Source organism: Nipponia nippon, unplaced genomic scaffold (genome assembly GCF_047370975.1).
Source record: "Nipponia nippon isolate SJK-2023a ecotype South Korea unplaced genomic scaffold, ASM4737097v1 scaffold_10, whole genome shotgun sequence".
In the NCBI taxonomy this organism is placed as follows: domain Eukaryota; kingdom Metazoa; phylum Chordata; class Aves; order Pelecaniformes; family Threskiornithidae; genus Nipponia; species Nipponia nippon.
Window position 1 is genome coordinate 19,717,086 of NW_028262291.1, and position 21,563 is coordinate 19,738,648.

Sequence of the window (21,563 nt, forward strand, 5' to 3'; positions counted from 1 at the left end):
CCATTTTTACTTTCTGAGTACGCACAGTTAATTGCCAGGAAAACAGCATACTTTTACTCTCCCTCAGGTGTCCTATCTTACTCAAGTACTGCTTTTTTAAAGGAATAATAGTGTACAGACTGAAAAGACAGAAATAAAACTGATCTATCTGGTCTATCACAGGCAACCATACCCCATTTTTAAACTTATTTATGCCTCTTTGAGCTGGCCACAAATGCGTAGGATCAAAGCAAAAGAATTATTGTCAGTAATAATAATCAGTAACTGCTAGAGTATGAGGAAAAAACAAACAGAAAACTGATCAATATTTTATGTAAAATACTCACCTTTGTAGCTCAGGGCCTTTTCATTTTTAGAAAAAATAAAAAGAAGCATGAGAGAGAATTCCAGGAAAAGCCAAGTGAAATTTAATGAGTTGCAATTAGTTACATAGGGGGAACTCAGGTGCTGATATGCCCAGCATTGTGGCACCCAGCCTTCAAGAACCTGGCTTAAGGAAAGGAATTCAAAGTGCCAAGTTCAGTTACTGAATTTGGTAAGTAGTGCATGGGGTAGACAGTGGGAGTTAAACAAGATACATTCATGATTCCCAGAATGGATATAGATTCTTGTCTCTTTGGAGAACATTGAAAAGGTAGAAGCATAAAGATCCCCTTATCTTTTGGTCTTGCTTAGTGGAATGTCAGCCTCTGGTGGGGACTGCCCAATATCCTGTATATGTCTTAAAAATTTAGGTGCATCCTTACATATAAGATTAGATCTGCGATTCCCTTACAGGTACCTATGGGTCTCCTCAAAGGCACCATGCACCCTGTCAACTACTTGCAGCAAACCTATGGATCAGTCCCACTAAAGCTACAAGAAAGAGAGTCAATAGAAGAATATGATGGGAATGCAACACAGGAAATGATAGATTTCATTACAGAGAGACTGGAAACAAAATTGATTTTTCATGCCCTCATGCCTTATCTCTGTGGTTCCTGCTATTTAGAAGTGGAACCTGGAAGCATTTAAAGTTTGTGAGAGATGAACAACATGTTATGAAACAACAATAAATCTGGTACCACATCAATTGTAAATTACTTTAGGTGCTGTGGTTATGCACCTTTTAAATTTGGGTCAGTTTATATATGAAAATGTACTGTGTTTCAAACATGCCTATCAAGCAGTCCTATAAGATGAAAAAAAATCACTACTTCTTGAGTGAAAGCTGAAGGATTCAGAGGTGTTTTGGTGACACTAAAAAAGTGGGACAAGACGTTCCTTTGTCCTGCTCTTTCATCTGTAAGTGTGTGGGTCCAAATGTGATAGTGAGTACCAGTTTCCTTTCTGAAATCCGTGCTAGAATTTAAATCTGGGTGATTCAGTGCACAGAGAAAGCGTTCATGTTCTTAGCACTTGCCAGAGAGACCATACATCCAGTTACTGGCAAGACTTTTGTTCAGAGGAAAAACGTTTCTGTTTTTCTTTTCAGTGCTAAAGAACGTTCACAAAGATCTTCATTACACAGGAGGGAATGAAAGAGTAGGACAGATCAGGAGAAAATAAGGTAACCTTCCAGTTCAGCTTCTGGGATGTCACACCAAGCTGTAACCAACACAGCAAGCAGGTCACAGAAAGGCTTCTGTTGGGAAGTGCGTTGCCAGCATATGCTAGGCTTGCCACTACATCACGACATAACACATCCATTTTTATCAAGTCTTTTGATATGGTATTTAGTCCTTGCAAGCAGCCCATGAAATAACAGTTATACCAAAACTTCTGCTGCAGTAAAAATAGTAGTAGCACAGCCGTGTTGTACATAAAAACACAAACTGTAGAAGGTCAAAACAGAAGATAATAAAAAGCTCAATTTAAAACATAAACTTTTATTTTGAAGCCTGTTAACGGCCATCTGAGATTTGACCCCTCCTTTCTGCACACCTGGAGTTAGCAATATTGCTTGCTGACTCTCTGCGGCCTTGTCTGTACTATCATTTTGTCTCCAGGCCAGCCCACATACTTTAGCCCAAACTCCCTACTTAGCTACACTATTTGCTACAGCTTGGAACAAACCAAGAGGTTCTCCATGGGAATTTACGGTTAGACCGCGACTAGCATTTGCTTTCTTCGGGTACCGACGAGCACCAATGCAACCCGCACCCAGGGACAGCCCAGCCGGCGCCCCTCCACCTGGGCTCGGCCGGGGCAGGCAGCTCCTCCCGCGCCTCTCGCCCCGCCCCGGGAAGCCGGCACCGAGCAGCAGCCCCTCCCTCCGGCTTGCAACCGCCAGTACTGCCTCGCCGCCATGTTGGCGCAACCCGCTCTTAACAGCCGCCCGGCGCGCTCTCCCCCCGCGCCGCCTCAGCGCTGCCCCGTCAGTTGGCGGGGCGGTGCCGTCCGCCCCTCCTTCCGAAGCGGACGGCGGGCGGTAGGTGGTGGCAGCGGGCGGCTGAGGGCTGTCTGGGGAGAAGGAAGGGGGCGGGTGGTAAGGCCGTGCTCCAGCCGTGCGGTGGCCCTCGGCCTGTACCGCACCCGGGGTGGGGGGATGACACGGCAGCTGAGGGTGTCCTGGGTGGCCCCACGGGGTACGAGCTCGGGGGTAGGCCGCGGTGGGGGCTTGCTCTGAAGGAGCCTGATGGCTTAGCAGGCTTGCAGGCTGCTGGCAGTCTCTGAGGCCTGCGTGGAAAGCTTTGATATCTCGAGAGTCAGACGAGTATGGGAGGCAATTCTTACTGTCAAAGTAGAGCACCTTACAAGAGGATAAGGAGTAATGTTTACACAGGTTAGAAATGGGTTTATTTTCACTCTTCACTCCTGAATCTAGCTTTTGTTGATTTAATTTAAAAACCCATCAATAATGTACATCCTGGGCTTCCTTTACTAAGTGATGCAGACTCCTGCAGCAGTAGTTAGAATCTAGTTTCTTCTTTAGAAATAAAATATAAACATTAACTCTGATTTCCAAATAGTTACTGTGCCAGCCTCCAACATTATTTAGTTTCTTTGGTTGCTTCTTTTGGACAGCCTAAATCTATGCCAGCTGTTCTGCCTTTTAAAAATAAAGGTGCATTTAAAACTAAAAGTGTGTTACCTCATGTGGAGATGCAGGTTAAACAACATTTGTGACCTGGCTTGGCGAGAAACCTGGGCTTCAGATCAGTTTGTCGAAAGATGTTTTAAACCTTAAATTGTCTATAGTATCAATTGAACAAGGACACAAACACAGTCAATCTTCAATTTTGCTTGCGTTTTGCAGTGATACAGGAAATAAACAAGAGTACCAAGCTCATACAGTTCTGTTCAGTTTAGTTAGTTTGGGGAGAATTAAAAAATGATGAAGGAAGATTTGCAGAAGTAAAACTTGATGGGGATCTAGTTTTGTAAAGCTTGCAAAATTCGTGTTTATAGTCTCCATAAAAAGCGTTTAAAGTTTGACATTCATCTTCATGTAGTAGAGCTATGGTGTCTACTTAATTTTCACTAAACTGATGTTGTTAAAGAACAAATTATTAAAGTAAGGTTCCAACCAAGAGTCGCTATTGGACTGTCACTGGTAGAAACCATTTTGCCACAGGCTCAGTGCTTCCTGTAGATGTAGGAGTGGATGTTGACTTAACAATAATTGGCAGAGGGATATGATCACATCAAGGAAATAAGGACGTTTTCATGTCTAATTAGAGTTCAGTGGTGGCTTTTTAAACTTCTGTTTTTCAGCTGTTAAATATTAACTTCTCTTCAGGGAAGTGGATGCTGTTGCTAATTGTTTCTGAAAGTGAAATCAAACACCTCCAAATCAATATATACCAGCTTCTGGAGGAATTGATATCCTGTCCAAATAGTTAAGACTTGTATTGACTATTCAGGCTCTCAGTTGTTCCTCTCTGCAGTAGTCTATAGATCCTGCCAAGCTAGATGGAACAGAGTAGATGCTATCAAGAGCAACCTGCTTTGTCTAATTTTTTAGGATGTGGAAAACAAGGGGGTTACCAGTGACCTTGAAGTCAAAGCAGAAGCATAACACCTTAACTATTATAGTGAATTTCAAATGGTATAGCAATTTAGCTTTTACCCCACCTTCTGGATCTGAGAAGGATTAGAAGGCTTTCTGCTTTTATTTTGTAGTCTTTATAAGACTTGACTAAAGCCTTCCAATCATTTTGTACATGAGGTTGTTGATACCCTATGTTCTTTGGTGCTAATGACATTGGTTTTTTTCAAGCACTTCTGCTGCCATCATCTTTCTGCTTTGTTCCCTAATCATGTACTCATCCTCTCTGTTTTCCTGCAGAATCCCTAACTCCTGCAATAACTATCTCTGCTTTTTAAAACCTCACTGCTAAGCCAGCCACATCCAAATATGCTTAAGTTTATTGGGTTGTTGATCTTATCTCTGCATTACCCGTGTGGGCCTCAAATAGCTGCTGTTTCATTGAATACCCTTCCATTAAACCTTTAAGGTTCCTTCTGCCACCATGTTACTGCCACAGTACTCTTTTAGAGTACTCAGTCTGCTGTTGTGGGATCCATCACCTGATGTTTCGTACAGAAACAAAATACTCAAACTTTGAGCAGCACCTGTTATCAGTGCCAACAGAACAAGTCTTGTAAATATGACTTGAAGAAATGAACTCCAAAGTCTTTAAAGTGAGTGGCAGAAATGTTAATTTTTCAGAGTAATACAGGAAGCACGAGAATTTTTTAAGTTTGACAAAACTTCAGAAAATTATGAGAAAGGTAACCTTTTTTCTTCTCCATTAGCATCTCATAATTATGAGAAGCAGCCTGACACGTATCTAGACCCACTAGTTTATTATAGATGAAAGCTAGTCCCAGTTTGATACTTAGGACTTCCAGAATTAGTAACAGGTTGCTTTTCTTCATTCTAGTATTTTACCTCCTTCCACCTTGGTTCCCCTGATGCTAAATATTTTTTCTCTGTTTTCTTCTTATCCACTTCTGGGAACTAGGCTGGAAAACCAGTGTGACCCATGAATGGGTGAGGTTGAATAACAAGCTCTGCCTGTATTTGAAAATTTTTTTTTGTAAAGTCTTTCCTCTGACAGAACTAAGGTGTGATAGATAAATAGCACTGAAGGGAGCTGTTCTCTGTTAATTCTCAATTCTTTTATCTGGAGCTGGGACAAATGGTCAAAGTCATTCTTCTAGACTAAAAGGACCCCTGTTTTTTTTTCAGTTTTGTGTGTATCACTGATTTGGCAAGGAATTGAAAGCAACGTTCTCACCTGTTAGAGTAAAGGCACTTAGCTATAAGCATATAGCTATAATTCTTTCTAGCTCTTAATTAATTTGTGACTTGCTGACTGGGTTAGGCAGGAGCAGAAACAGATGTTATCTCTTATTTGCTATAGAAAAGGTAAAGTGGTACTATAATTGTTCTGGGCATCAGGCATTTATCTCAGTTTCAGCTGTAAACCGTTATACTTCTTTAGGGATTCTTTAAAAGGGAAGCTGCAAGTGTCCAACCCACTCTCTGTGATAATCCTACTAAAACAAGGGACAAAAAAAGATATTCGATCCGAGGAATCTCTAAAGATACTCCGCTATTTTGCTGCTAGAGCAAAAGCAGTATTAAAACAGTACTGCCTTAATAAGTCTGATTCTAGAGGGCAGAAGATAAGACAATTGCTTGACTTTTCTTAGACAAGAAAAAGGAATTAAACTGTTACATTCTTCTGTTCACAGAGACTTGAACCCTTACGTTTTCAGGGCAGGGGAAACTTGACATGGGGAAAAACACCATGAGGCTTCTCTGTATTTCATTTTCTCTTACCATGATTTGCTGGCTAGCTGAAGGTACCCTGTCAAAAACAGACGCAAAGAAAGGTGCTACGAAAAAACTGGAAGAAAAGGTAGGAGAAATAACTGAAACACTCATCTAACATGTGCAGTGAACTAATTGAACTTTGGTAATTGGACTTTCATTCTGTCAAAACAGTGTTAAACGCAACCATGCATTTCTGTTGAAGCTTATGCTCACAAATAAGACTACCTGAAACTGTCCTTTCCTTCAGCTTTTATGAGTGTCACAACTGGGTCACTTCTTGAGACTTCTGGAGCTTTATTCCCCATGCAAGCTGCAGAAGCAGGAAATTTTTGCCCTCTCTTGCATAGCTGAAGGAGACATACTTGCATCCCTTTGGAAAGGGGGGTGGGGACCAGTAGTTTGGGCCAAGAGTGCTAGGTCATTTACTGGTGGAAGGGAAGGTGTTCTCAGCCTCGCCAGTGGGTAGGCTGTATCCTGATAGAAGAGTTTGAAGAGCATTCTAACCTGCCTTTGCAGGCAGAAATGATTGAGTCCCATAGCAATCTGAGCAAGCGGAGCCAACATGCTGAAGTCTCTCTTAACTTGCTGAGCATGTTCTTGTTTTCTGCCCATTTTCTTTCAAAACTGCAAGAAGGCACAGCAGTGCAAGAGAAAGGGTGTGTATGGAGAGGAAGTATATTTACCAGTGCATACACCAAATACATGTACTTAGTTTTGCTGAGCATATTAGGTAAAAAAGTAGATATGTTCAAAATCTTCTCCCTTAAATTAGAAGTATAGTTAATCCTTCATTAAGCAGATACGTTTCTTATTGTTTGTATTGCTTGTTCAACATCTACTAGGAAGAAAATCTAGTCTGCAGGTAGTGAGGATAATACAAAGTTTTAAGACAGGAATTATCGCTAAAGTCCTTACACTGAATGAATAATAGTTTCTGCGTACTTGCCACGCACACTTCATTAGACCTTCTCGCTCTGTTTCTGTCCGCTAAAACTATTTGTGCTGTTTTAGTTGAAGCAGGTCTTCCTTAAAGAAAGGTGTTCAGAACCTTGGCCTTCAGTAACCACAATGCAGCATACTCAGTCTAAAATATATCCAGTTTAAAAGTCATCTTAAAAATTCTTGGTTAAGAACTCCTAACCCTTTTTTATCATTTTGGGAGTAACATGCCAGAAAGCGTTGACTGGAGAGTAGAGCACCATCAGCTGTGGTGAATGATGTTCTTCAATCTTTTCACTTCTTGATTTTTTTTTTTTGTTTATATGCTTTTTGCCTTGCAAACAAAGTAAGTTTACTGATGATGACAGATCATTTCTGAGCACTTTCCTGTTGCAGTTTTAAATCAAACTGCTCTGCATCATTTAAAAGGAGTGCTCAGAGTTTAATTATGATTTTTTTTTTCCTCTTTTTGGAGTCTGTTGCTATTGAAAGTGGCTGCTTCGTATAGTTGGTTCTAAAAACTGTCTTCTCCCCCCAGATGCTCCATTCTGATAAAAATGTGCAGGACCGGGGACTGGTAGTTGTGGATCCAAAGGCAAAAGATATTATACTGGAACACAGAAGTTATTGCTCCAAGAAGATCAAGGAAAGACATTTCTCGGGAGATGTTCTGGGATATATTACTCCCGTAAGTTAATAAAATGAATAAAATTGGTGCTTTGAATGAATATGCGGCAGACTGTCCTAGTCTGCATGCAATCTTGCATCCCTGCTTTAAAAGCATTTTTATAATAATGGGAAATTCTAATCAAATATCCAGAGGATTATTTGAGAGCTGGCTTGGGATTCAAGTGGTCTCAAACCTTTGTTATCCCATCCATCTCTTGGAGGATATCTAGATCATAATGTTTTTCTTCTCACTGGTAAAACAGAGATGATAGTATTCTCCTGTCCTTGATGAGCCGTGTGAAGTTGCTGTAAAGTCAGAACGGGAGGGCTACTAAGTGTCCTTATACCATGCAGCTACCAACTTGAACCTTCTAAATAAACAGTAAAAATTTTATGCTGCTGTCAAACTGATCTCTTTTGCTATACAGTCTTGCTATTATTCAGAGCGTCCTTTCTTGAATAATAAATGTTTCTTCCTTTTGTTTAGAGGATGCTTTTGACTTGTTTCAGTCTTACACTGCTCAAAAGAGAAATAGGTGCCCTATAAATTTTCACTTTTCTCAAGTTCTCTTGAACATAAATGCAGAGTCTGTAAATTCAAAACTGTGTTGGAATCTACATGCAAATTCCTGTAGTTCAGGTGAATTTGCACAATCTTCAGATTGCCTTTCATGTAGCTATCAGAGTTTCCAGAATACTTTTTTATTTAAATAAAAATTTAAATAAAAATAGTATCCCAGAAGGTTTCCTCAAACTAACAAATGGGGATCTAGCAAATGATTGCATTTATGTTAAAGAATTTGTATTGGTCGAAAGTAAAGTGAACTGTGTATCTTGCTTTTGAACCTATCACTTTTTTTTTTTTTTCTCTCCTAAGTGGAACAGCCATGGCTATGACATTGCTAAAATATTTGGAAACAAATTTACACTAATCTCGCCGGTCTGGTTACAAGTGAAAAGGAGAGGGAAGGAAAGGTTCCAGTTCACTGGGCTCCATGATGCTGATAAAGGTGTTATTTTCTTTTTCTTTGGATATGCATTGCGAGTAAGATTACTGGTCTTGTTGCAGATTAGGTAGCTTTGGCAATATATGCATGTGGGTTTTTCTGGTGCTGCCTCATGGTGAAGTACTTTCATCTGTTCCATTTTTTGGGTAGTTTTCTTCAGAGTGAACTTCCTTCTGTCCCCACCTGCTTCCACATGTATACATAGTTTATCTGTCCAAAGAATAAGTAGAAAGATTGGCTCTTCCATCAGGCTGTCTACAAAGCCCCTCTTAAAAAAAGGAAGGGACAAAGAATCTGTACAGGCAGAAATAGTCTTTGGGTTTTGCACTGTGCAGTTGTTTACCTGTTGTGTTGTTTTTTTTTCCCCCCCTTTGCAAAAATGTTTGGGTGAATTTGTTTTGGGAATGGAAGATAAATTTAATCTGAAGAGAATTTTTTCTTTCACTGTCAAGAAACTGGCAGCAAGTTCAAATTTCAGCCAGTATGTTCTTAAATAATAACTAAGTAGTTTATGGTTTTGAACTTGATTGAATGTGAAATCTCATTTGAAACAGCTATAATTCTTACCACGTTGGTGCCCACTAACGAATTCATTTTAGTGCAATGACTGCCAAGAGAAGTGGAAAGGACACTTGAAAGTACCATCTTTAAAAAAAAAAAAAAAATTCCTCCCAGGTGATGCTTGGTGACTACATAAGTGTTCTGAGTAGGCAGTAAGGTAGTTTCCATGATAAGGCAGAACTGTAAGCAACGGGGAGGGGTTGGATAGGGGCTATTGTAAGATTGTAGTGAATGTTAGTTATGCTGTTGTGGAGGTGAATAGCTTCAAATTCTGTGCATCAGAGGATGTTTTGTCTGTGTTGGTTATGAACTAGTAGACTGTGGCAGGAAGATAGATATAATGAAACAATGCTATGTTATTTGAAGAATGCTTGAAAATATGTTGTCATTGTCAACATCATTTATATTTTAACAGTTCTCTACTTGATACTGTTTGACAGGCTGGATGAAAGATGTCAGAAAAACCTCCAAAACCATCAAAATAGGTGAGCCTCTGTTTTATGTTTGTTTGGTTTTTATCTTCTTTAACTGCTAGCAGACCAAAAGAAGGCTTTGTTCCAGGTGTATATGGGAGAAAGGGAGGTTACCCAAGCATAGTTGTATGAAGGAAGAAGTCTGAGAAGAAAAATAAAAGCAGTTAACTATAGATAGTTAAGTAACTGAAGTGTTGATCCTGTTGGTGCCCTAACGTTTTGCCTTAACTTCTTGTCTGTAGATAAACCCTGGGTCACCGGGCCCTCTCTGGAGAGGTACTTTGTATGTAACACTACATGTTTACCTGGGGGAGCAGTCTTCAAACTTGTTGCTCAGGAGTTCTGCTTAGTTAAAAAGGAAAAAAAAAAATATCCAAATCTGAGTCAGTCAAACTTTCCTGCATGATAGTAAAGTCCTCCTTTGGCTCTTTTCCCCTTGAAGCTGGGAACTCAAGGGATGTGCCACAGAGTGTGTCTTTATGGGAAATGGCAAAGATTGCTATACAGATAATACTGTGCTAGACTCCTTATGCCTGTCTGTAGCAAGAATTCTGTGGAGCTGTGAAACCTTTCTTGATTGAGAAGGGAGTATGAAACTTGACATGCATTAGAAAAATTGAATGCTCAGTCAGATATTTTAAATTACTTCAGCTGCCAGATGATAAAGCCTTTGAAATCTCTCTAGACTCTTCTAAAATGGTCTTTTACATCCTTGGTAGTTAAAGTTGTTGGCTTTTCCAGTGTGCATGATTGTCAACTGTTCTAACAGTTTTTCTGACTCTTGTCTGACTGTTTTTAATGTTTTGTGTTGTTAAAAAAAGAAATTATGAGCTCAAGTGCCCATGTCTTCCAAAATAAAAATTCGTCATGGGGTCTTGAGATGAGTAGAAAAATGAAGTGATATAGGGCTGTGTACAAAAGAGTAAATTGGAGTTTGAGGTGAACTTTTCTATCTTGTTCTTGTGGTAGAAGAGATGCACAATTTACAGAAAGATTGCTGTTTCATGTTGGTGTTCTGTTAAGACTCTACTTGGCGCCCTAAATGGTATTTCAATTAAGATAGTTCAATCAAGTGAAGGTCTCTTTTTTTTAAAACTTGCATCAGTGCTGACCTTTAACTAAACATAAAATGAAGAAGAATGTTCTACAGTGTCAGTTTATCTGTGCTACTAAAGTTGGTCAGAGTAAAAGAGCAATGATCTTAGTCATGGGATATGTTGTTTAGTGGCCTCTCTGCTTGTATCTGCTGTATTCTGTTTCTGCAGAAATATTCCAATGTAGACAATAAATTCTTAATTTTCACTACTGATTGACAACTTTACTTGATAGTGCCTCGAATTTTGTTTGATGGCTGGACTTACGAGGACTTCGAGAGTGTTTTTGGCAGTGAGGATGAGATAGAGGAGCTTTCCAAGAACATGGTTCTCCTAGCCAAGGTAAAAAGACTTTTTGCTGATGCTTATAAAATAGTGTGAGATGATATTTGGTTCCTTTTGTAATGGGTGTTTTCTCATTTCCAGTAGTTTTATATTCTACAAAATAAAATTCTACTCAAAACAATAATGAGGCAGGATTCTTAATAGTGTGTCCTAGTATGTGTCCAAGTCCTATAAATATGAAGTATTATCAACACTTAAATGCAGTTAACTACAAGTCTAAAGTGACACTACATAAATCTGATCAACATAACCTTGTTAAGTTATTGTTGGCAGCTACACTGGTGACTTCTGCCTGCCATAAATTGTGATTGATAAAACCTGTTCCAAACAGCTGACAGGCTGAATGTTACTGAGGTGATAGGGGATACCTGATAAACTTCTCATGGAGGTTGCCTAGTGAGCAGACTGCTTTCTTTTAAATTGCTATTAAAAAAATGAATCTATTAAGCAGGGGCTAAACTGGTTAGTGGGATTTTTTGGTAGGCAGAAAAAGGGTTACAGGTGCAATGAGTGGTGTTTTCTGTGTTACAGGAGTATAATCAGGCTCAGTGTGCTGGAGCTAATGAGCCACTTTTAATACCAAGAATAGTTCACTGGATATCTGTTTGCTGTACAGTTTTGCTCACGTCTGATAAACCAGTTTCCTTAAAATGTTAAGAGGCTGGGGAGAGGAGAAGAGTATTTCTTATTAAGGAATGGTTACTGTTTGCGAAGGTTTTCTGGGCGGGCCCTTAGGTAATGGCTTTGGAGCTATGCATGTGTAGGACTAGACAGGTTGCACCCAAAAGACATTCAACTTTAGTGGTTGATTCATGACAGCTTAATTACTCTCAGAATAAGTTTTCTCACTTACTACATGATGTAAAGAAATCTTAATGTGCTCTAGAGGAAGATGGATGTAGAGGTAAACTGAAGAGTTTCTTAAAATTTGTAACGGATACATCAATTTTAGGTCCTCAGTAACAGTTGGCCTCTTAAGGAAAGGGTGCTCAAGTACAACAGTATCCTTGCTCATGCTAAACATAAATTATCACAAGTGAGATTAATTGTGGGCTATGTTTGGAATCATGCCTATGCCAAGTTAGCATTTGCATCTTTAGACTCAAGAGCTCATGACTTTTTTCCCAATATACATGTAAACATGTGTCAAATGATTTGCCAAACAACCGTCTTTCATTAATGGCTGAATTTTCCCAATCCGATACTGGTTTATCCTGTAAGAGTAGAAGTCATGGATAACTGAGATTTTTCAACTTTTGCATGTTTGTTAAATAATTTGTGCTTCTTTTTGACTTCTTCATGAAATGCTGTGTTAAAGATGAAGCTGATATAAGAATAAAAAGCATGTTCAATCTGTAATAATACAAGAAAAACAACAGTAATTGTGTGCTTTGATACTGTGTTATAATCTCTGATACAAGCATAACGAATAAGCGTGGTGATTAACTGTATATTGTTGTTGATTCCCTTTATTTAGAATGAAAATTTTGATGGTTTTGTAGTTGAAGTTTGGAGTCAGCTGGGAAATCAAAAGCAAACGTGAGTATAACTCTCTAGGATACAATTCCTAAAAATCAACTCTTTTAAAGCATCTCTTTAATTTGTCCATGTTGATTTGAATTTGCCATTATAAATAAACACACTTCATTCTAGGACAGCTGAAGATTGTTCCACTTGTCTTAGAATGAAGTAGAAGAGTCTACTCCACTCTACGTGAGCTCAAAGATTACATAATAATCTTCATAGCGGACCTAGCAGACCACATTAGCCTTTCATACTTAAGTTCTTGCATGCTTACTCAGATGTTGCCACTGGGCTTTATTATAACATTAATTGGTTTGGGTTACTGGGTGAAGCTTGGAAGTGTGGGATGCTTTCAAGACCAACAAATTTGAGTTGATTAGGAAACCTTCCAAACCTTTATATAGAGATCTTTTAGACATACTGAAACCAAAAATCCCTGACCTGAAGCAAATCTAGGGAGAAACTGACTTCCAGTTCTTGCAAGCACAGTATATTTTAAACTTTGGAGTAGTTGATCTACCTTTTCGTAGCTCCACTATGACGTTTCAGTGAGTCTGCATTTATTGTAGCTGCTAAAACTAAAGGCCTTATCCATATTAAGGTGTTTCCTGACATATTCTAATTTATTTTCCTTGAGCAAAAGCCCCTTGGCTTAACACCTTGGACAGAGTCAAGGTAAGGCAAGCTCCAGACTGCTGCTTCAGGAGGAAAAGGCAGAACGTGCGGTGAAATGAATGATTCAGTGCAGCAATCTAAAGATTTTTGTGTTAGTTCCCTCAGGAAATTCAGGCATCCATTCCCTAAACTGCAGTATTACTACCAGCTCTCAATTGCCTAGAATGTCTGAGGGAAAGTAGCTTAAAAGTAAGCTCCACAGAATGCAGACTTAATTATGGAAGACTTTCACCTTTCAAAAATGGTTACTTCAGGTTATTCTGTTTAGGGCAAATGTTACTGACTTATGGCATGTAATAGTTGCTTCTGGAACTGAGTGTGCTGGTAATGGAGGCCTACCTTTTCCCTGTAAAACCAACACTTGGGAACAAAGAACTGAAACTGCAGAATCTTTGTAGCCTTGTCAGGGGCTCCACAATCTGCACTGGAACGAATAATGCTTAAGCTAGATGCTCTTGCTCATAATTATGTAATTTGCCAGATTGTTCCTAAGAGTTGATCTCTATGCTGAGCTCTGAACCTATTGCAATGTCTTAAATCACCTTGTTGGCTGTCTTATTAAGCAACTAGTAACTGCCAGCCAGAAGTTGGGTGTAGTGGTGGGTTTATCTACTGTGCTTACTGTATTTCAGTAAAATTGATGCTTTTCCTATTAGTAAAAGACTAATAATACAGACTATTACTGTAATTTTAAGACTCACTGAAGACCAATTTAAGAGCACTAGCATCAAAGTGCTGCATTGCAAATGACACACATGAACAAAGCATCCTTTTTTATTAGCTCCGGGTTGAGTTTGCTTGTGACATGGTAAAAATGTTACTCTTTGCCAGGAGTAATGCTGGTTCAAAACAGCATTGCTTGTTCCATCTTGTGTGATTAGAACTGTTTGTACTAGAGGAGGTACTGCTCTGTAGTTGCTCTAGCCTTCAGTGCCTGAGTGTTATTTGGGTGAAGTATAGAAGCACCACTTACATATTCACTGTCTGTTACTAACAGGCAGGAGTGGGAAGTATTTTCCGTAACTTCAGAGAAGGAAAGCGTTATTCTCATAGAGTAGAATGGTAACTGCCTCCTTGGCTCCAAGTCAGTAATGTTTGATCATATGTGGCCGCATGTGAACAAGACTTTAGGAATATCCTTACTAAAAATGTGAAAGATGATGTTTGGCAGAAAAACATGAATAGAAACAAAAGTTATGAACTGCAGGTTTTCTTTCTCTTCAAGAGCAATTTTGATTTAAGTGCTTCATTGTAAACTCATCTGTGTGGTGTTTTTTTTTTTCCTCCCTTTATTGCTACTCCCTTAGAAATGCTTAGGGTGTTACAGTTGCAAAATAGCCAGACCAGTGTCTTAATTTTGAGATTAAGTCAGTTTGTCTGTCACTTGCTCTAAAACTGAATGGCTTGGTGTCATGGTTTAACCCTGGCCAGCAACTAAGCACCACACAGCCACTCACTCACTCCCCTCTAGTGGGATGGGGGAGAGAACTGGAAGAGTAAAAGTGAGAAAACTCATGGGTTGAGATAAAGGCAGTTTAATAGGTAAAGCAAAAGCTGCGCAGGCAAGCAAAGCAAAACGAGGAATTCATTCACTACTTCCCATCAGCAGGCAGGTGTTCAGCCATCTCCAGGAAAGCAGGGCTCCATCGCACCTAACAGTTACTTGGGAAGGCAAACGCCATCACTCTGAATGTGCCCCCCTCTTCCTTCTTCTTCCCCCAGCTTTATATGCTGAGCATGATGTCATATGGTATGGGATGTCCCTTCGTTCAGTTTGGGTCAGCCCCCCTGGCTGTGCCCCCTCCCAACTTCTTGTGCACCTGGCAGAGCATGGGAAGCTGAAAAGTCCTTGAGTAGTATAAACACTACTTAGCAACAACTAAAACATCAGTGTGTTATCAACATTATTCTCATACTAAATCCAAAACACAGCACTACACCAGCTACTAAGAAGAAAATTTACTCTATCCCAGATGAAACCAGGACACATGGGTATCCAGTGCCCCAGGGGTTTTCCCTATCAATGTGTTTTGAACAGGTGCTTTGAACAGATTGTAAGGGGCAGAATTAGGTGAACTTAGCACCTTGCCAAGCCAGTATTTTTATTGCACACTGAGTGCTGTTACTTTGGGATCTGTTAATTCCCTTTTGAATAGCAGAGCAGAGTTATTCCTGATAAATGGGTAAGCATGAATGGTCTTTTGCATCGTTTGTCCCTGCCAGAAAAGAATTGGAGCAGCCCATGACCTTTTTAGCCCACAGAGTGGCAGTATTGTAACATGATTCATACCTGATCTTCCTTGTCAGATTGTGTCATTCGAAAGTGACAAACATCAGTAGTAAAGCATGTTCTTAACCTTGGAAGGGTGGGGGTCAGTTGACAGGTAGGTGTCAACACAGAGATGACCCCTAATCTTTCGGAGATGTGAAGTGTTCATAGAACAGCAATTGTGTATGCTCTGTATAAAGCATCTGTACTAACTATTAGGTACATAGTGTAGGCTTTCCTGATTCAGATCCTTCAAGGTCAAACATTTGAAAGTAGCTTAACCTACTTCTACGTAAAGGAACAAAAGATCATAATGATGCTCCTAGGAACAGATAGTTTGCCTTCAAATTACTTTCAGAGCTGTCTGACAATACAAGGAGACCTGCCTAGCTAATACATTATTTACACTGTTTAGTGTGAACATGTTTTAGTTTAAAAAGAAAATAAAAATCGGACTTTTTTTCCCTGAAATACAAGGAGTAGTCTCGCACAAGCAGTTAGCAACAGGTTATTGAGACTCAACACAGGTGCATAAAAATATCTGGGGATATCCTGCAGCTGCCAGCTTGCCTTATGAAATGGCAGAGTGGTGGTGTGGATCTAAGTAAAAAATCTTTCACTTAGAATCATTGTAGTTTTCATTTTTCAAAACCTAAAGTAAGTGGATACTTAAGCTATTAAATTAATAAATAATAAAATGGCACTCAATTATTCTAGTGCTCCTTTTGTCTATCTGTGTTGAGGGGAAAGCTGTGGAAATGATTCCTGTTATTTTTTTAATAGTGTTATGGAAAAGATCTATGATCCCATACAGTGTGCTACCTTAGCGGTGCAGGAACACTTAATATAGCACATATTTCTTTATCAGACTTAAAATGTCTAGAGAGTGGGATTTGCTTATGGAACATTTGTGGTTGATATGGTGTTTCAGCTATGAAATCAGCATCCGCTCTCTAAAGACAACGTGCAGTGATACTTCTTAGCACAGTGCATCAATATTTCTTGAGGCAGGTAAGTCTGCAAAAGAATCTGAAAACCTGCAAATTAGTGTCCTAACTCATTAATAAATTGGGTTATGATTTAAGTGCTACATATATTGGAAAGCTGGAGTGATTGCAGCTGAACCTCTCTTCTCAGTAGACCTCAGCTGAGCAAGTGTCCCCATGAGATACCTTTTTTTCAATAGCTGAACATGAATTTTGATTGGATTAGAGAGGCATGATGACACCTTCATAACACATGCTGTCCCCATTGTCTTGATGTTGAGGCTTGAAACACTGAATTGTCTAAAGACCTTGTGACAATTAAATTTTGTAAGTATCCCTATATAACAGGGTAACAGTGTTAGCTCTGTGCAAAGCTTCTGTAACCTGTAAATCCTGTGACCAGCCTCTTTTAGAACCTGTGATCACTGAGCATTTTTAAAATGAGTCAAATTTAGATGTGTCTCTGTCACACTTTGCATGTTTCCAGAAAATCTTGATTTTTTGGGTACTCACTTCAACATTAAAAATGAATGAAAATTCTTCCTGCAAGGCCTGAGGAGTTATCTAAAAAGAGCTTTCTGTTTCCTGTTTATCCTAGCTGGCATTACAGGTAAGGTGAAATGTTGCTAAGAAGTTTTGTTGCTGGCATCCACTAAGACATGAAATTCTGTGGTTTCAGGCTTACCATGTATCTTCTGGTTTTCATTTTAAGCAGAACTAACTTAATCTGGTTTTGTTTGTTTTCAAGATAAAAAAATGTTCTGATCATTCTGGTTTGGGGTTAGAATTGCTCTGTAATGCTCAGCAGACTAAAGTCTTAAATTATATCAATCCTTTATGCTGCTTTCTTTTGCATATTCATTTAAATGTCAATTTTACTGGCAGTATAAATTTTGTATAAGAGAATTATGTGCCTAAATATAGCTGCCTGGTTTCACGTTAGATGTCCTAAGCAGCCAAGTCTCTGGCTCTTCATGTAGGGTCCTAGATGCCTTGAGTCCTACACAGCAATCCTGTATGCATGCTTTGTATACCTTTTGATGTATAAAATGGCATTAGGTTCTTATATTTAGATGCCGAAATGACACCTGTTCTATCTGAAGAACCTGAATTGTTTTGATATGTGTGTGAGGACCTAAGTTCTAGTAGATTTATACTGACCAGTTCAGGCTCCTGTAGATGTCTAATACAGATACTTCGAAGTACCCTGTATAGCACTGGTACCTACTTCTTTCCTATGATTTCTGGGAATAGAATTATTGCTATACAAATCACAGTGATGTCAAATCTAATGTGAGATGAAAGACTGCATCTAACTGATGCTGCCTCCTCTCATGCTGACAATCATTGCACAGTGAAAAAGTATTCAGCTTCCCATCTTTTGTTCTAACAGATAGGAAATTAGTCTCCTAACAAAAATCTAAATCAGCCAAGATATCCTATGCAAATGATACCTCAATTCTAATGTGTTTTGCTGCTTATAGTTTAAACTTGCCTCTTAATTAAATAACTCTTTTATCTAAAACTTTCTTGACTGATTTTGCAATAAAATATTCCAAATTATTCGTCCTGTGGCATTTAAATTTAGAAATGTACATGGCAGAAATATTGAGATAACTGAGCAAGCAAAGGTTCTCGTGCTTAGTTAACAGCTAGACAGGATGATGTCTCTCTTGCTAATCTCACTTGTGGGTTCATTGGGTGTATTTTTTCTCTAGAGACCTGGGTCATGTTGTGAAAAAGGCATGAATGTACCCATTAGAATCTCACAGCATACATAAAAGTGCACACGTTATTCTGATCAGTCTGGCATTAGCTGACAGATGGCAGTGCCATCACACAGACCCAATCTGAAAAATATGGGGTTTTTTTTTTTGTCACCACGTGCTGCTGGCACTTGGTATCATGCAGAAGATGACCTTCAGACATCTTATTAATGTTGGTAGGAGTATAGGAGCAAAAAGCTCTTGTGGCAGTTCTGTCCTTCATGTAAGTCCCTGAAAAATTAATCTATTAATAAAAGATTTGCCATAATTCACTGCAGTTTCTTGGTATTAAATAGGCAATGAAATGGCACAAAAGGGCAATTTCTTCTTGAAGTAGGCAGCTTTATTCTGTCCAATTTTCTTGACAAGGCATAAATTCTAGGGAGTACTGACTACCAACTTGTGCAAAAAAGTGGCTGAAGTTGGAAAGTTGCAGAGTTCTGAAGGGTCATGTAACTGAAGAAGGATATAACAGCCTTTTATGTCTTCTGCAAGGCTTTTCAAATACACCTACAGCCCATTCTTGCACAGTGAAGTAAACTACTACAAGGCGTCCCAAACATAATACATCAGCAATGCTGGAAAAAGGGAGTTCTGAAAAAATAAGCTTCCCTCAAACTTTGAGTGATGAAAATTTGGAGGCCTGCATAGTTTATAGGGGACAAGATTCTTTGAAATCATGAACACTTGGAAAATTGACCTACCAAATGGTTGTGATAATAGAAAGCCTGAAATAGTAGGAATGAGTTAGACTTTAATTAGCTCAAGATAGAGTCTTAAAGCTGCCAATGTTTTAGTAGCTACTCTGAAGTTAAATTTGACAATGGTGAAGTCTTTGTTAAATATTTAATGAAGCCTTTTCAGGAAGACTGATTCTATTCCTACTTTCCTGCACCTTATTATAATGTTTAAAATGTCAGTAGCTTTTCTTTCAAAATTACCAGTGGTAATATGGAAGAATATTGTGTTTAAAACACTGGAAAGCACTGTTGGATGCAGTAAAGTTTTCATTTATAGCACACAATAAATGAGCATTTTGCTATTGCAGTTTGGGGGAGAGGGAAAGAGTGCATGTTTGATTTGCAGATTCTGTCTTGGCTGACAAATGGAAGTGAGCCTAAATTAAGTCTTTAACCATTAATCCTGACTGATTTGCTAGAAAGTCTTCAGGGCCCAGAGACCTGGCTTGACAGGTTAGTGAGTAGATGTTAGTCTGGGTTTCTTGAGCAAGAATCCGCAGTTGTCCTGCTACCCTTTTTCTTCCTGACTTCCTCCAAGTTGGAGCTAATTATTTTTTGGCCAGAGATATACTGCTTGAATTTGGTGGCAGGAGGAGAGGAAGTGGTTGTTTTGATGGAGTCTGTTTTTAGTTAGAGTCCTGTCTGCTACTTACAAAATAAAACCAGCAATCCAAACTGCACTCCTGCCCCTTTATCAGGCCATAGATCTCTGTCCTTCATTTACAGTTGTAGGTTGTGGTTCTACGCTGTCTGCCTTTCTAGTTTTAAAATATGACTGCTTTTGTGTAGTCACTGTTTTTCTGGGTGCGTCACTGCTTTTGTGGATACATTTTCACCTCTGCTGGCTAACCCACCAGTGTCTGACGTTGCCAAGGAAGGGGGAAATCTTGAATTTAATTTCACTTGATGTTTTTTCCTCCGCATCTGGTTTAAAATAATCCCAACTGCTTTTCTTGTTATGCTTCTGAGCATTGTTATCTGGATAGTAGAATTTTAGGAGCTGAGGCAGATAGGTGAAGATGCAGAGTGGGAGTGAGGGTCTTGGCCTTGTTTCTAAATGAAAAAGGTGTTATCTTGCTCTGCACTTATGTTAGGTTATTTTGTCCTGTTCTGCTTTTCCTTCCTTTTTACGTCACCTTCTAAATAATTAAATTTAAAGTCGGCAAATGTTTTGCATGGTGTAGAGGTCTCAGAGCTCCTACAGCTGACAAAGTCAGTCAAGCAGAGAAAAGAGATCCCTGCTGATGAACATTGTAGAATAATCTCAATGCCAGAGGAACTGATTCTTTGGTCAAATTTGTCTTATATGTAGTATCTCTGACATCTAATAAATGGTGCACTCATACTGTAGCTTGAGCATAATTAGTTAAAAAGGTCACTAAGCCATGAGACACAAATCAGTGGGAAAGAAGGCTTAGCTAGTTTTAATACTGATTATAGTTTTTGATAAGATTGTCATGTGGGAGCTATTATGTGTATGTTGGAGTCAATAAATGTCTGTTTAGTTTAGTGTTGTAATTTTTTTAATGCGTTCCTATGGAAGAGGATTCTTCTTTTGCTATAATTGAATTGTCTGAATAGTGACACTCTTAATGTAGAATGCATATGATAAGGAAATGGGAGGGAAAGCTGTTACTTTCCCAGAGAAAATGGTAGAAGTACATGTAATCTCATGTCTCCCGTCTCCCCCCCCACCCCCAAGAGACAATATAGATGTCAGTGTGACAGTTCATTGTCAAGAGGTGTTCAGCACAGCCCCTCTCAAATTCTAAGCACAAAATACTGATGGTATTGGGAAAGTGATAAAACTTGCTTTGTTTGTTTGCCAGGATTTTGAGAGTAATGGCTTTTGTAGTGTCGTTAGGAAGTTTTCATCAGGCATCAAACCATCTCAGGGAAAATAAAAATACTTGGTTACCTTTGGATAGTGTCTACATTGTGCAAGTCAAGCATCGTTACTGTGATGGATAATTATATTGGAAGATCAAGGATTCAGAAGAATATCTCTAGGATGATACTGCCTTGAAAGGCATGACAGTACCAAAAGTTGTTTCTGAGAGTTCATGTCTAATCCAGTTTAAGTGGAGCAAACAACTTGGATGATCACCTATGTATATCCTGCCTTTCCTGCTTTAGCACTTTTACCCTACTGGAATGGGTTGCAAAGTTCGTTTCTACTCAGTTCAGCTTTAAGCACAGTTCTGAACAGATCTAGAATTCTGTGCTAGTCTAATCTGTCTGGCTGCTTTTGTGGATCCACCCTGCCAGTGGGTAAATACGAAAGTTGACTTTGTTCTGAAAAATCAAATGACTTAAGGCACACAGAAGGGCCATATTTATAGTGCAAATTGAAGGTAATAATGGAGTCTTCTTAACATAACAATAGCCATTAAACTTTTTTGTTTCTGCAGTCTGTCTCTGAAGGATTTTCTATTAACATCACCCTTCAAATCAGGAAGACTAAAACCAGTTTACATGAGAATTTTGGAGTTTATTTTCCTATTGAAATGTTTAGAATACGGGTATGAAAATGAGCTTCTGTGCAAGTCTTTAAATGATGCATATGGAAGGTGATACTTCCAGATATGACATTGCCAAACATTTATTTTGTAGCTATACAGTAAAGTATTGAGAAACAAAAGGATTATTTATACAGAAAAAAACAGCAGCAGCAATGTTTCTAAATACAGGCCTCGGAAATATCCCTTGAAGATTCCACATCTTGCTGTGAAAGCATCTTTACAAATT

The 21,563-nt window shown here is 39.0% G+C and overlaps 1 protein-coding gene across 6 annotated transcripts in view; it reads left to right on the top strand.

The window, feature by feature from the left end:
• Positions 1–2,278: 2,278 nt before the first annotated feature.
• The window catches only part of CHID1 (chitinase domain containing 1), a 149,694-nt gene continuing 130,409 nt past the window's right edge, over positions 2,279–21,563 (top strand). For all 6 annotated transcript variants that reach the window (XR_015701872.1, XR_015701871.1, XM_009470335.2 and 3 more), the window contains exons 1-7: positions 2,279–2,410; positions 5,686–5,852; positions 7,245–7,394; positions 8,253–8,385; positions 9,384–9,428; positions 10,746–10,852; positions 12,333–12,394. Coding sequence is in view for 4 of the 6 variants with exons in the window: in XM_009470335.2 (XP_009468610.1) it covers positions 5,727–5,852; positions 7,245–7,394; positions 8,253–8,385; positions 9,384–9,428; positions 10,746–10,852; positions 12,333–12,394 (623 nt within the window). In the remaining 2 variants the exon portion in view is untranslated. The remainder of the gene's footprint in view (positions 2,411–5,685; positions 5,853–7,244; positions 7,395–8,252; positions 8,386–9,383; positions 9,429–10,745; positions 10,853–12,332; positions 12,395–21,563) is intronic.